This window comes from Drosophila bipectinata, chromosome 2L (assembly GCF_030179905.1).
Source record: "Drosophila bipectinata strain 14024-0381.07 chromosome 2L, DbipHiC1v2, whole genome shotgun sequence".
NCBI classification, from domain to species: domain Eukaryota; kingdom Metazoa; phylum Arthropoda; class Insecta; order Diptera; family Drosophilidae; genus Drosophila; species Drosophila bipectinata.
The window spans coordinates 25,716,057-25,731,516 of NC_091736.1; the positions used below are offsets into that span (position 1 = coordinate 25,716,057).

Below are 15,460 nucleotides of genomic sequence, written 5' to 3' on the forward strand. Positions count from 1 at the left end.
AAGGGTGTGTGCTAAGTTTCAAGTCGATAGCTTTAAAACTGAGAGACTAGTTTGCGTAGAAACAGACAGACGGACAGACAGACGGACAGACAGACGGACAGACAGGACAGGTCATATCAACTCAGGAGGTGATCCTGATCAAGAATATATATACTTTATAGGGTCGGAGATGTCTCCTTCACTGCGTTGCACACTTTTGACCAAAATTATAATACCCTCTGCAAGGGTATAAAAATGCGAGTAAAATATGCGACACAGTTATTTATTAAAACAGTTCAGGCGGCCAGTGAAACAATTTTTGATACTGTCAAGTTTAATTGGGTGTCTAAAGATTTAGCCATATCTACGGCAGTACTTATAGAAAAGGTGGATACAATTTTTGACTGCATGAATAGTGGAACCTTATATGGACAAAATAAATATAGATCGGCCTTGAAAAAAAATAGCGAGTCATTAGAATTTATAAAATATTTTCAAAATATAAAGGACGTGAATGGAATTGGGATGACCTTAAATGCTATTGTTATGCTATCTTCTCAAGACCTTTTTCAAAACGAAACTAAATTATTCATTATGACTAAATCTTTTAACCAGGACTGCCTAGAAAACACTTTTGCTGTGTTAAGACAGAAAGGGCAATAATCTAATCGCACATGGATCTGGCCAGGCATATTTCGACTTATAACGTTAATTTAACTTACTCCCAATTTAGATATCGAAAATTGTTTCCAGGTAATCTCCACAAATTCTATTGGCTTCCGATATGTGCATTTTATAATTGAAAAAAGTCCTTAAAACAGACCAAAAAAAAGATTTAAAATCCGCACCTTTTTACATGGACTTGGTGCCTGGCCAGATTATCCTGCCTGGCACGATTATTAGCGGCGTCGCAAAACTCGCTTATACTGCTGTAAATGTACGAATCCGGTGTGTCAACAACATTCGAAAATCGAATATATATGCTTCACATGCATTCCCCAGAAGACATAAAGAAATTTGATGTTATGTTTCACTAAAAAACTCATTACAATTCCATTTCTTTTGTATTAACTTTTGTTTGCCTCATAATAAATGATAAAAAAGGACGAAAGAAAAAGTTGTTTTCTCTCACATTCTGGATATTTTTGCAAGTTTATTTTTCCTTACATACTAGATAAGAGTCAAAATAAAATAAAAAGGTAAGAAATAAAAATATTTACCTATTCAAGGTAAAAATTCGACCGCATGCAACTCTAATTCCCATACAAATGCATGTAAACGTATAGGGGTCTGTCCAGGCACCATGTGCGTGGAATAAGGTTTTAAAATATGTGCGTGTACGAGGGTTAAAGTTATTAGATATAGTTCATCTGCCAAATGTGAAATTGACGAGGCGCTTGAGCGACCAACTATTTTAATGACCCCTGGTGAAAATTCTTTAAACGTAGCACAATTACTTGACGAAGACATCATAAACAATTTCAACACAGATACCATTCATGACATAGATAATGACTATTTTGGATCTGTTAATTTTAATTTAAAACTTGTTTCTGACAGATATTTTATAGGGTATGTGGCCTCAAAGACACTTCCTAAAATAAATTGTGACACTTGCAAAATAGATTTAATGAAACAGGACGAAACCATATTAGCGCGAGTAAAATATTTTTATTTCAGAAAAATTATCACTCAGATAGTGATTTCGGGAGTCTAATTGTCCCATCTAAATATTTCATCATCCACGCATATAGGAGGTATGAAATCATAGAGGTATGATTTCAGTAGCTAGTGGGTGTATGTTGGCAAATACGTTTTAATTTTGTGCATGAGTCCGATGAGCCAAACTCGGTCGAAAGCTTGAGATACGTCGAGGAAAATAGCGCTGCAGTATTCTCGCTGTTCGAAGGCTGAGCGTATTTTGGATGTTAATCTGTTCACTTGCTCGATGGTTCCGTGGTTTCTTCGAAAGCCAAATTAGTGTGCCGGGATAATATTACAGTCTTCCAGATACTGTATTATGCGAGTTAACATGCCTTTTGTAGGCCTTGGGCTCATACGTGAGGCTGCTATTGGAACTCCGGTCAACGTTCGCCGATGATACCGATATCCTTAGTCGCTCCAGATGCCCAACACAAGAAACAAACCAACTTGCTAATTATCTCATAGTAGTGGAAAGGTGGCTGTCCGACTGACGCATAAAAATAAACGAACAAGAGTTAACATGTAATCACATCAAATGCAAGAAGATGCATCTAAAACTAAAAGCTAGCAGCCTCCGCTGGATCATAAACTCACGATCGCCACTGTGCCTGGACTAAAAGTAACTACTCTACAATTCATTCCTAAAGCCAATCTGAATCCTCGCTCGTCCTCGCTCGGGGATCCAGCGGATTTCGCCTGCTACCTCCCAACCCAACAATCGATTTTTAGGGCCCTCTAACTCTGAGTCAGTTAATATGACTGTTAGTTAAGTAAATATAAGATTTAAACAAGAAAGGAAAGCTAACTTCGGGCGGAGCCGAAGTTTATATACCCTTGCAGTTAAAACCGGATATATATCGCAAACATCGGATATAGTTGGCCGATCCTTATGGGAATATGAATATATAATCCAATTTATTAAAATATCACATCTAAAAAAAGTCCCAAACTTCTATCTTCAAACATACCAAAGTTGGTATTTCTACCAAAAACCATTTCCGATCGTTCAGTTATATGGCAGCTATAAGATATAGTCGGCCGATCGTTGTAAAATTTGGTAGGTCGGATGATCTGACTAAAAATATAATCAGTACTAAGTTCCAGCTTTCTATCTTCAAAAACCCGAAAGTTGGGTCATTTCCGATCGTTCAGTTATATGGCAGCTATAGGATATAGTCAGCCGATCCTTGTGAAATTTGGTAGGTTGGATCAACTGGCCAAAAATAAAATCTGTATTAAGTTTCAGCTTTCTATCTTCAAAAACACGAAAGATGGGTCATTTCCGATCGTTCAGTTATATGGCAGCTATAAGATATAGTCGACCGATCCGGGCCGTTCCGACTTATATACTGCCAAAGATTATAAAGTACATAGATGGGACATCAGGGCCCAAAACGGTCAACTTTTTGCGTCGAGCTTGTTGGTGAGGGGGGAACGCACATGCATACGATTCTATTTTTAGAACTCTTTCCATGTATCCGTCAACAAAAATGTTAACCTATGTGTGTATGTGTGACTGCTCGCACGACGAAGTAAAAATGTTTTGGCTTCCAAATTTCAATTTCAATTTCTCGTTTCTGTTTTCGATGCGCCGATGTGGTAGTTGGTAGAACAAATAGTATTTTTGATCGCCGCAGATCGAGACAGGATGGTAGCGTAATGCATAGAGTAGTTACTCTATGTGTAATTTTTCCGTGTTCAAATCCTCTTAAGGACTTTAAGCTTTTCTTTATTTTATAATTATTTTTTTTTTATTTTTCTTTAATTGTAATATTTTTCTTTAATTTTACAATTGTAAAGTTGTATAATTCTTCATTATGTACGGCTAATAAAATTTCAAGGGAGTCCTTCCGGTATTTTGTCATCCGACACGTCCGTCACTTATTTTTACTTTAATTTAAAAATAATAATAAAAAAATAAAAGTAAATATAAAAAGAATCATAAAACTAAAACTTTATCAGAATCGAATCAACCGCCCGCTAATGAAGTCGAACCCAGGACCCTATGAATAAGGACCACGCACTATCCATCTAGGCTACCCTCGAAGTTGAACTTATGATACTTAAAATTGGTGTTAAAGGAGGCGCTAGAATCTATACCAAAAACAGAGTTGACGAGTAAGGATAGTAAAAGATATTTCTGATCTCTTTACTCTTACATTGGTTCGATTACATCGTTTCAAACTTTCATCGTTCCAAAGATGTTACGATCTAAAAATAGAATTCTCTCTCTCCCTATCTCATCTGCCAGGCGTTTGTCGTGGAACCCGCTCTCAAATGTTTTCATTATACAGCGGGTTCCACGACGGAAAAAATGAAAACATTTGAGAGCGGGTTCCACGACGCGGCCTGCCAAAATGCCGTAGAACCCGCACTTATAGACATTTTTGTAGCGGGTTCCACTACGAACAGAGACGATGTTAAGGTGATTTTACAATTTTGTATTTTTTTTTATTGGATTATAAATTTAGGAAAACACATTAAAATAATAAAACAATAATATAAATAGATTTAAAATTAAAAAAAAATGGATGTCCCGAGCCTGGTTTGAACTCATTTTACTTTGCACACCAGCCAAGCACTCTACCACTCGGCTATTCCTCATTCGTTGTCTCGCGAAAAATTTCTCTAACTTAACTTGTCGCGCAATGGAACCCGCTCGTTCCAGCGGGTTCCACTGATGGAACCCGCCATAGAAAATTTTTCTTTGTATGAGATGTCCCATCTATGTACTGTATAATCTTTGATACTGCGTGAAAAAGAAAGGTGTGTGCAAAGTTTCAAGACGATAGCTTCAAAACTGAGAGACTAGTTTGCGTAGAAACAGACAGACAGAAGGACAGACGGACATGCTTATATCAACTCAGGAGGTGATCCTGATCAAGAATATATATGCTTTATAGGGTCGGAGATGTCTCCTTCACTGCGTTGCACACTTTTGGACAAAATTATAATACCCTCTGCAAGGGTATAAAAAGAATGGTAGAATTTTAATTCTTAAAAATTGTATAAAACTGAGTATATTGACTTCGATGTTTTTGCTAATCAAGAATACTTTATGAAAGTAAAGTTGGAGATGATCACTTCTCCTTTTTACACATTTACATACGATGTATACATTTTACAAAAAATACTAATTGTTAGCTGCCAAGCGTTTTAACTTATTTAGGGTTAAATTCACACCCGCTCCGTTTAGTGGCTCAGCTCAAGACAAGTGCCAAATTTGGTCAGATCCAAAAGCATTCCACAAGCGAAAGCGAGAATTTAACGGGTCACACAATAAATGCACATTGCTATGTACTTTCTGCTTAGCGTTGCGTAGCTTCTTAGCGTATATATATAAAATATAAATCGTTCTACTTCTGCTGATTCTAACAAAAATATATTGCAATTAAATTAATGTTTTGATGGGAAAAATATATGTATAACTATTAAATGTGTAACTAAATTTTTTATTTTTAATTTTTTTTTTTTATTTAATTAACTTACTTTAATTAAAATTAATTTTACATGTTTCTACTAGGAATGCCAATTTCAATTTAAAAATCGCCGTTGGAACTGTAGCGTTACTGATGATGAAACGGTGTTTGGTCCTATTACAAACTTAGGTGAGTTCATTGTTTTTTTCTTTCACGTTGAATAAAAATTTGTAAATTAACCTTTAATATCAAGCAAAATAAGGTATAATATGCTACAACCATAAAGAATAAATTTAACATTTAAAATGAATGGAAAGCTGACTTCGGGCAGAGCTTACGTTAATACACCATTGCAGTTGAGGGGCAGGTTATAAAACTATCCAAGATATACTTTAAAAATGTAACAAGAAAGGACGGCTATAGTCGAGTTTCCCGACTATATTGTACACGGTACTCATCTCTTCCACACACAATTTAACTAACCTTTATAGTTTACGCTTTAAAACAGTGGGGGGAAAAACGCAAACATGTTTAAAATTTAAGTGTTTGCGTAGAAGAAAAAAACAAGAAAGGAAAGCTAACTTCGGGCAGAGCCCCAAAATATCGCAAACATCGGATATAGTTGGCCGATCCTTATGAGAATATGATAATATAACCTAATTTATAATAATACAAAATTTAAAACAATTCCCAAACTTCTATCTTTAAAAATATCAAAGTTTGTATTTATACCAAAAACCATTTCCGATCGTTAAGTTATATGGCAGCTATAATTATTTTATTATTATTATTATTAACAATGATCTGTTATTTCTATAATATTATAACTAAATGTAAGGATAAATTAAGTTAAAAGATATTCCATAATTTTGGATTTAATTAAATCTAGGGATAGTTCAGGGGATAATAAATGGGACAATGAGTTATAATTTTTACAAATAACGCGAAATGGATCGTGTTCCGCAAAATTAGACCTAGAAATCGATAATCAAAGGGGTCGGAAGGATCTAGTTACTCTATTAGGCACAGAAAACATTAATAATTAATTAAAAAAACATTAATTCAAGAAGTACTTGTGAGTCAACCTGTCCAAGAATAAGCACATGAAGTAGCATAACCCCAGCACAAGTACGGCGCTCTTTTAAAGGAGGTAGGTTTAGTAGTTTTAACCGGCAATTATACGACGGGAGGGAAGTGGCAGTATCCCAGCTTAAGCTTTTTAACGCAAATACATAGCAGAAACTGCTTTTGGACAGATTCAATCCTCCTTTGGTGAACAAAGTATTGCGGACTCCAAACGCTAGAACAGTATTCCAAGATAGGATGAACCAACGATACGTATAGAGTTTTAGTTGTGAAAGGATCATCAAATTCTTTAGACCAACGTTTGATAAAAGCTAGCACACCTCTTGCCTTATTAACTGTTAGTGATATGTGTTCGTTGAAGGACAACTTGTTGTCAAAAGTGACTCCAAGATCGTTAATTAGGGAAACACGATAGTTCGATAGATAAGAAGTCAACCACTATACTATTCTATACTATATGTGGAAAAAACCCCATAAGACACAGCTTATGAAGGAGGAGATGGTGGTTCACAGAGTCAAACGCTTTACTAAAGTCAGTGTATACCACATCAGTTTGCATGCGGCTCAGAAATCCTCTGTGGATAAAAGAAGTGAATTCAAGAAGGTTAGTTGTGGTAGAGCGATGCTTGACAAAACCATGGTGTGAAGTGGAAATAATGCTTTTACAAAAATGTTGCAGTTGGAAAGTAACCAGTTTCTCAAGCAGTTTAGGAATCGCAGATAGCTTAGCAATCCCCCGGTAGTTCTCAATAAGTGCTTTAGAGCCTTTCTTGTGAAGCGGAATAATAAAAGATTCGTTCCATCACATGGGAAGACATGCCAGCTCCAAGGATAGGTTGAATAAGATAGTGAGAGGATAGCAAAGGATATCAGAACAGTACCTTAGAACACAGCTAGGAACATTGTCAGGACCAGCAGAGAATGATATATCTATTGTTGAAAGAGCTTCGAACAGATCCTGAATTCGAAATTTTGAGAAGTAAATGTTTATATGTGGTAATTTATAAAGATAAGAAGAATTGAGGTTATAGGAATCGGACGAATAAGTGGTTTGAAAAAATGACGCAAAGAGATTAGCAATACCTTGCTCAGAAGAATGTGAAATATTTTTATATGATAGGGACGGAGGAAAAAGATTTGATTTACGTTTCATATTAACAAAAGAATAGAAGGAGCTAGGATCATTACGAAAATTTACCTTACAATTCATAATATACTGCTTATAAAGTTGATCGTTGAGAATAATAAACTGGTTGCGAACATAAAGAAAGTTTGACTGATGGCACATCGATCCTGACTTAAGAAACTTTTTGTAAGCTCTGGATTTCCTGTTCTTAAGACGAGAAAGGTGTTTATTATACCAAGGTGGTTTTGTAGACAATGATACTGGGACTTCCGGATCAAATTTATTCAAGGCATTATGAATTATTTCGTGAAACGAATCCGTAGCTGCTTCAATTGTGTTTATAGATGAAAGAACATTTCAATCGATTTCAGCTAAATGATTCCGAAGGGCCATAAAATCAGTCTTTCTGAAGCATTTGAAACGAGGTTTAGCATTAAAGCAAGCATCATTGTGAGGCACATCAATTAACACCGATGCTAATAGTGTAGGGTGGCGAAAGTTTTCAGGAAGCGATAGCGGCGGGGACCGAATGACTGTCACAGAGGATGACACATTGGAAAAAATAAGGTCCAGAAATCTGTCATGAGTGTTATGAATTGGATTAATTTGGAGCAGGGCAAGATCGGTTAAGCCATCGATAAAGTCATTATGACAACTGGAAAGCAAGGAATTGTCTACCTCAGACGGGATCCAGGAAATGATGGGAAGGTTGAAATCTCCCATGATTATTAAATCACTGTCCTTGACCAACGAAAAAACAGACCTAATGGCATCAAGATGGTGAAAGTACACAATATCTTCAGCCATGGGAGGAATGTAGGAATAGGTCAGGAAAATATGAGACGAGCCAGTTAAAATTTTCACCGCAATGAACTCAATTCCGAACTCGTTCGGGAAAGGAATAATTTCAGAAGGGTACTCATTACTAACAGCAATGAGGACACCACCTGCAAAAGTTGGACGATCCAAACGAAACACTATGAATTTGGAAACAAGAATTTCATAATCAGAGACAGAGGAGTTAAGCCAAGTTTCAGTAAGCACGATAGCATCAAAATCAAAAAAAGCACTCTTTGTAAAAAATTGGCTCAGCTTACCCAGAATACTTCTAACATTTTGATAGCAGCAGGAAAATACTAGGTTATTCAGTTTTTTGAAGCAGTTTCTGCAGGGCTAGGATTCTCAGTGTCTTTTGCTAGGAATTCATGAATGATACTGTGCTCAGGCCAAGCTACAGGATCAAGTGCTTTTTCAAGATAGGAATCAGGTAGAACTATTTTAAAAGAAGAAATAGAACGCTTATGCTTAAAGTTAAACTTAAAAACAGCTATTTCATTAGGAGCTACCTTAAGATGGTTTAACAGGTGACTCCTGACATCATCAACAGTAGCATCCGGCATAAGCCGAGAGACAAAAATGGCCTTACGAGGAGCAACCGCCCTCAGCGTAAGTCCAGAAGATCTAACTTCAGGCGAAACACCAATCAGAGGCCTTGGAGACATCACAGCTAGAGCAGAGAATAGGTTGTCCAACGATGGGGGTTGTCCAACGATGTCCAACGATGGAGGCTCCAAGATGAGAGATGGCTCGAGATTTGTACTTGGTACGCTGATCGCTTCTTGCAAGGGATAAATATTAGAGTGCCCTGAAGGAAGGCTCATCAAGTCCCTAGGTACTAGAACAGCATAAGTAGGTAGACAAGTAGGCGACGGTAAAATGTTTGGTGTTGAAAATTCATCGACTTGTACAGCATGGGATGTAGGGGTATTCAGTAATTTAGCAGTCAGCAGGTTGTTGTTGGGAATTTTTCGTCTGGGGGATTCGCTTAACAACTTTAGCCCAAGGAATTGAGTTTCAAGAGCGAGGAATTGCTCATTAAGGGCCGAGAATTGCTTGCGGACATCTAGAAAACCATTTCTCGTCTGTTTCATAAAAGTCCGCATCTCTGACTCAATTTCTCTACAAGCGATGCAACACCATGTCAGGCCAATTTTCTTGTTGATAAGGTCACTTATCCGTCCATTGTGTCTTCCTCCAGCACATTTAATATGTGAGCAGTTATTGCAGAGCCAACAAGACAGGTATGAGTCACCCGTGATGGTTCCAACAAATTCACATTTTTTTGCTGTGCAAGTAAGACTCATTTTTGACTTCTTTTTTGACGGAATGCAGACCACTGTAATAGCGTGTAAAGAATTTAGGCTCTCTGAAGCACTCTGTAGCCGAGAGTGGACGATCAGATCGGATGTAAGAGACGACGTTACAAAAGAGATGTGCAACGAAGGCTTGGCGTCGTGAAGAACAACAAACTCCACAGTAACTATGATGTAACGGGTTACGTCCGGAGAGTACAGCACAAAGAGACTTATGTTGGAGAATATAGTTAAAGCGCAACAGAGATAACTTTAACCGATTAAATGTATAAATTGGAAATAAATAGTTCAATGAACTTATTTTTTTTTTTTTTTTATTTTAACGTTGCTATTATTTCTTGAATCTTCTCTTTGCGAGACTAACAAGAGGTGTATCAAATCTTATATTTTTAACTTAACTAACAGTCATATTGACTGATACGGAGTTAGACGGCCCTAAAAATCGATTGCTGGGTTGGGAGGTCGTTGCGTCTAAGGCGGGATACGCTAGAAACCTGAGTCAATCCCCGAGCGAGAAAATTTGGGTGCGAAGACAGTTTTTCTTTGTATGACTCTTTTTGCTTCTGGATTTCGTCTTTCACTGCGAGGATGCCCAGATCCCGGTGGATGTTTTCGTTGCGAACATACCAAGGTGCCCCTGTGATAGTTCTCAGGATTTTTGATTGTGCGCGCTGTATGATGTCTATGTTGCTGCTGCTCGCGTTCCCCCACAGCTGGGAGCCATACGTCCAGATTGGCTTTAGGACTGAATTGTACAGTAGTAACTTGTAGTCTAGGCACAGTGGCGATCGTGAGTTTATGATCCAGTGGAGGCTGCTGGCTTTCAGTTTTAGATGCATCTTTTTGCATTCGATGTGCTTACGCCAGGTAAGTCGTCTATCAAGGTGAACGCCAAGGTACGTTACGTCGTTAGCTTGAGGGATCTGCATACCGTTTAGTAAAAGCGGAGGGCATGTTTGTCTATTAAGAGTAAACGTTATATGTTTACACTTTTGTTCGTTTATTTTAATGCGCCAGTCGGACAGCCACCTTTCCACTATTGTGAGATGATTAGCCAGTTGGGTTGTTGCCTGCGTTGGGCATCTGGAGCGACTAAGGATAGCGGTATCATCGGCGAACGTTGACGTTGTTAGTTGTGCGCTCGTAGGAATATCCGCAGTATACAAAACATATAGACACGGCCCGAGTGCGCTTCCCTGTGGAACTCCAGCTTCGATGGTGTAGTCGCCCGAAGTAGCTGCGTTGCATCTCACTGAGAATACCCTATTGAAGAGGTATGATTCCAGTAGCTTGTGGGTGTATGTTGGCAAATACGTTTTAATTTTGTGCATGAGTCCGATGAGCCAAACTCGGTCGAAAGCTTGAGATACGTCGAGGAAAATAGCGCTGCAGTATTCTCGTTGTTCGAAGGCTGAGCGTATTTCGGATGTTAATCTGTTCACTTGTTCGATGGTTCCATGGTTTCTTCGAAAGCCAAATTGGTGTGCCGGGATGATATTGCAAGCTTCCAAATGTGGTATTATGCGAGTTAACAAGCATTTTTCAAACAGTTTAGACAAACAAGATAGAAGGCTTATTGGTCTGTATGATGACGGAATTGTGTGGTCTTTTCCAGGCTTCGGTATCATTATAATAATGGATTTCTTCCACTTTTTTGGGAAATAGCCAAGATTAATGATTCCATTAAATAGTTTGCAGACGACCTCTATAGCGCATTTTGGAAGTTCGATCAGCATCTTTGGGGTCAATAGGTCACCACCGGGAGCCTTTTTTGGTTTTAGCCCTCTTATGACTTTTTCGATTTCGTTCGGCCGGAATGGAGGTGCGGCTGGCTGAGGGGAGGACTCTGGCTGAATTACTGGCAGGAGGAATGAATTTGAGGCTGGGTTTGGCTGGAAGACACTTTGGAGATGTGTGGCGAATGTTTCAGCTCGGTCTTCGTTGCTGCGAGCCCAGCATCCCGAAGAGTTTCTTATCGGGGTGGTCGTTTCAATTGGGGCACTAAGATTTGGGTGGGCCCTCCACAGGGGGTACTTTGTGCTTGTTGGCGAGAGATTCTGGATGTACCTCAGCTGTGCATTTTCTTCCTGTTGGTGAAGAGCCTGGTCGAGTGATCGGGTTGCTTCCTTAAGGCGTTGTTTTGAAGCTGGTGATCTGCTGTTTTGCCAATCACGACGCGTGCGCCTCTTTTCTCGCACGAGCTGTTCGATTTGCTGATTAGATTTGAAGTGTTTGTTTCGGTCTACTTCTTTCCTATGAGGAGTAGAGATTTTAGCTGCCGCAACGAGTACTTCTTCCAGGGCGCTCGTAGTGTAGTCGATGTCCGATTCCATGTTAAAATCCGGGGCGAGTTCTATGTGGGCACTCACGTACTTTTTGTATTTTAGCCAGTTTGTTTTTGTCGTCGTCAGACTGAAGGGGTGTTCGGTTATTTCTGGGCTTTGAAGAAGCGTTAGAAGCACAGGCGAGTGGTCTGATGATAAGTCCGAGACTGCTTTGGCACTTATTAGATTGCGAGGTATGTTTTTTGTCACTGCAAAATCAATAAGGTCTGGGAGCTTTCGTGAGTCTGTTGGCCAGTATGTGGGACTTCCAGGGGAAACGTAGTCCAGTTTATTTTTCACATTTATAATTGCATTGTACAATTGTCTTCCTTTGGGAGTCACTAGACGTGATCCCCAGTGCGTATGTTTGGCGTTGTAGTCTCCTGCGGCTATAAATCGATCCCCAAGTGAATTGTAGAAGTCCATAAATTGTCCTTCCGAGATTGAGAAGCGAGGAGGGCAGTAAACGGCAGCAATTGAAAGGATTCCGTTGCTTGACTGAATGTTTATCGATGTGGCCTGCAAGAAGTTTGTTGCAAACCTTTTGTGAAAATGGTGTTTAATTCGTTCTCTGATTAGAACTCCAGTTCCGCCGTGGGCTTTCCCATCTGGATGATCTGTGCGGTAGATTGTGTAGCCTCTTATATGAAAGTTGTATTTGCTTGTAAGATGCGTTTCCACCAGTAGCATAACGTCAATATGGTTTTCGGTCAAGAATTGTGACAATTCTAGTTTATGCCGTGAGACACCATTGGCGTTCCACATTGATATTCGTAGCGCCTGCATAGATTATTTGGACTGTTGTGCTACGAGCAGCTGTATCACCATGTTCTGGTTTTGAACAAGCGTTTGCATGGTCGTTTTCATGAATGACATAAGCTCCATCATACTTTGTTGGAGGGTAAGCATCATAGTTTCCGTTTTGCTGTGTGGCTGTTCTGGGGCCTGTTGAGCGCTTTGAGAGTTAGGCTGAATTGAAATTTCCCTTCCAGATCGTAGAGCATCGGCGTAGGAGAAGCCGTTGGTGGTGTTTAGTGGACCGAATGAGGATCTCGCAGCTTTGGCAAAGAAGACGTCTGGCGTGGTTTTTGACGAAACGTACGCATTCTGTGGATTTTGGTTGCGCGTTGCGGTCGCTTGACGCATGCGACTCTTTAACTCCTTATACACAATACATCCTCTATAGTTTGCCGTATGGCTGCCTCCGCAGTTTCCACATTTCTTCACGGTACTGTCCTTGTTTATAGTGCAGCAAGCGGACTTGTGGGCGTCCCCGCAGACTACACAGACAGCCCGAAGTGTGCAGTAAGACCTTGTGTGTCCATACTCTTGACAATTAGTGCATTGCACTGGACCGTTACGTTTATGTGGCTCTTCAACAGTGATTTTCCGATGCAAAAGATATTGCAGGTTGTAGATTGGGTGGACTTCGTTCTTCTTCAGCGACCTGCTTTCAGGCTCGAGCTCGACCTTGAAGAGGGGTTGTGGCTTTTTATCTTTATTTAGAATGTTAATAACATTCTTGGCGGCGAAGCCCTTTTCTTTAAGGGCGGTTTTTATTTCCTCGGCGGTAACATCAGGTTCTATTCCCTTTACTACCACTTGTAGGCCCTTACTGCTTTTCAGCTGGTACGTGTAATAGTTTTTCTGTACAGTGTCCAGATATTTTGACACTATTCGGAAGTGCTCTTCAGTCTTGGTTTGCACCTTTGTTTCATGGATGTTCCCTTTGATAAGCGGAACAACATGAAAGTTTTCACCGTTCCCGATCAACGACGCAATTTTGTTGACCAGGGCACTCGAGCTTTTTTCCCTAATATAGATTGGAGGGGGCTTGGGTTTTTTTGCGGTGTCTTGGGCTGGTTGGTTTTCCTCAGCCTCCGCCAGTAGGGCAAATCTGTTAGTAGTGGATCTGTCTGGTTCATTATCGTTATTCAGGACACGGTTATTTTTTGTTTTGTTGCCTGCCGGATTACTCTGCGGGCTAAGCTTGCGCTTAATTTGGATGTAGCGATCCATTCCAGTCTGTGTGGCCGTTGCCGCTTTGGCACTTTCCGAGGTTGTTGTTTTTGTACTCGCTGTAGTCGTTGACGTCGTGGTACTTTGAGTTGCAGGGGTTTTCGCTGTTGTTGCAGAAGTTGTAGCGCTGCTTGTTGTTGGTGCGAAATTTGTTTCCGATATTGGAGGGGGGGTTTTACACTGCGAACTCCATGACGCGGGAGTCGGAGTGAGCAGAGCGGGTGAGCAAGACCGTGCCCTTTGGGTTTCAGCGGTCAGTAAAGCCGGGTTGCTTTTAAGCGCCGATTTTTCCACTTCGGTATCGCGGGTTGAAAAGTAAGAGTAGAAGCCGTTTCTTTGGTTCACTGAACTTCTACGCTCGTTCTTTTGGTCGTTGCTCAATGAGCTCATTGCGTGGTACGTATTTTTTTTTTTCAACAATGCACTAGTTTTGGTTTAGCACATTACAACTGTTATAAAAAAAAAAAGCTTGTCTGTCGCTTTTAATAAATTGTATTTCAGTGTCTTTTCGCTTATATTGGCGAAAATATAAGCGAAGTGAAGTTTTCCCGGAGCTCGGACAAAGCACGTCCGCTCAGTTCGGTAGTTCGATTACGAAATGAACTTATTAAGTCGAATTTATTTTTATGGATTAATCGTTATATTTCCACTTTTCGCAGAAGGAGAAAGCTTGAGTTCAAGATCGAAAATAATTGCAAACTGGCAAGAGCGCTCGAAGAAACACGTCCGGGTACGGCAAGTGAATATACTGAACTGTGATATAAAATAGAAAGCTGAAACTAAGTACAGATTCTATTTTTGGTCAGTTTATCCAACCTACCCAATTTCATTTCAGGATTAGCCGACTATATCCTATAGCTGCCATATAACTGAACAATCGGAATGGTATTTGGTAGAAATATAAATTTTCGTATTTTTGAAGATAGCATGGGTCTTTTATTTTGATTTTTTATTTTAATTAATTGGTTTTGTTATGATGTAATTATAAGGATCGGCCAACTATATCCGATGTTTGCGTTGTACATCCGGTTTTAACTGCAAGGGTATATCAACTTCGGCTCCGCCCGAAGTTAGCTTTCCTTTCTTGTTTATTTTATTTTTCGTTAATTCAAAAGCTGGAATGGGCACTAAAATAGTGTATTTTATTTTAGAGAAAGCTTTGCTAGCAACAGTTCTTAAGGGGTTATATACCTTTTTGAGCGAAAAATTGAGGGAACTTTGGATTTATTTCAGGGGTGTAGCAATTATTTTATGACACTGAAGTAATTATTTATTGATAGTACATGTTTTTATCGAAACAACAAGCGTTTTTTCTTGAAAAAATATGAATCATTTACGAAGTTTTGGCAATTCTCTCGGAACCTTTTTTTTTATAGCGGCTTGGGGTCCAGCAGGTCAACCGAACCTGTATTATTATTTCCAGTTCGTGAACTAAGGTATGGATTCTCAGCAACAAAGTTTTGTTGCATTCTTTTGCGCTTGGGCAAAACAATAAAAACAAACCTATGGCCTTACTACCGATTCAGTAGAGAAGCAGACTAAGAAGCCTATAACTCATCTAAAAATTATCCGATTTGGCTGCGTTTTTATTCATAGGTGTAGATTAGCTATTGGAACAGTTTGGCATCAAAACATTTTCCAAAAACATTA

At 39.3% G+C, this 15,460-nt stretch overlaps 1 protein-coding gene across 3 annotated transcripts in view; it reads left to right on the top strand.

The window, feature by feature from the left end:
• The window catches only part of Wnt5 (Wnt oncogene analog 5), a 122,902-nt gene that overhangs the window by 52,062 nt on the left and 55,380 nt on the right, over positions 1-15,460 (top strand). For all 3 annotated transcript variants that reach the window (XM_043211566.2, XM_043211567.2, XM_043211568.2), the window contains exon 4: positions 5,207-5,291. In XM_043211566.2, coding sequence (XP_043067501.1) covers positions 5,207-5,291 — 85 coding nt within the window. The remainder of the gene's footprint in view (positions 1-5,206; positions 5,292-15,460) is intronic.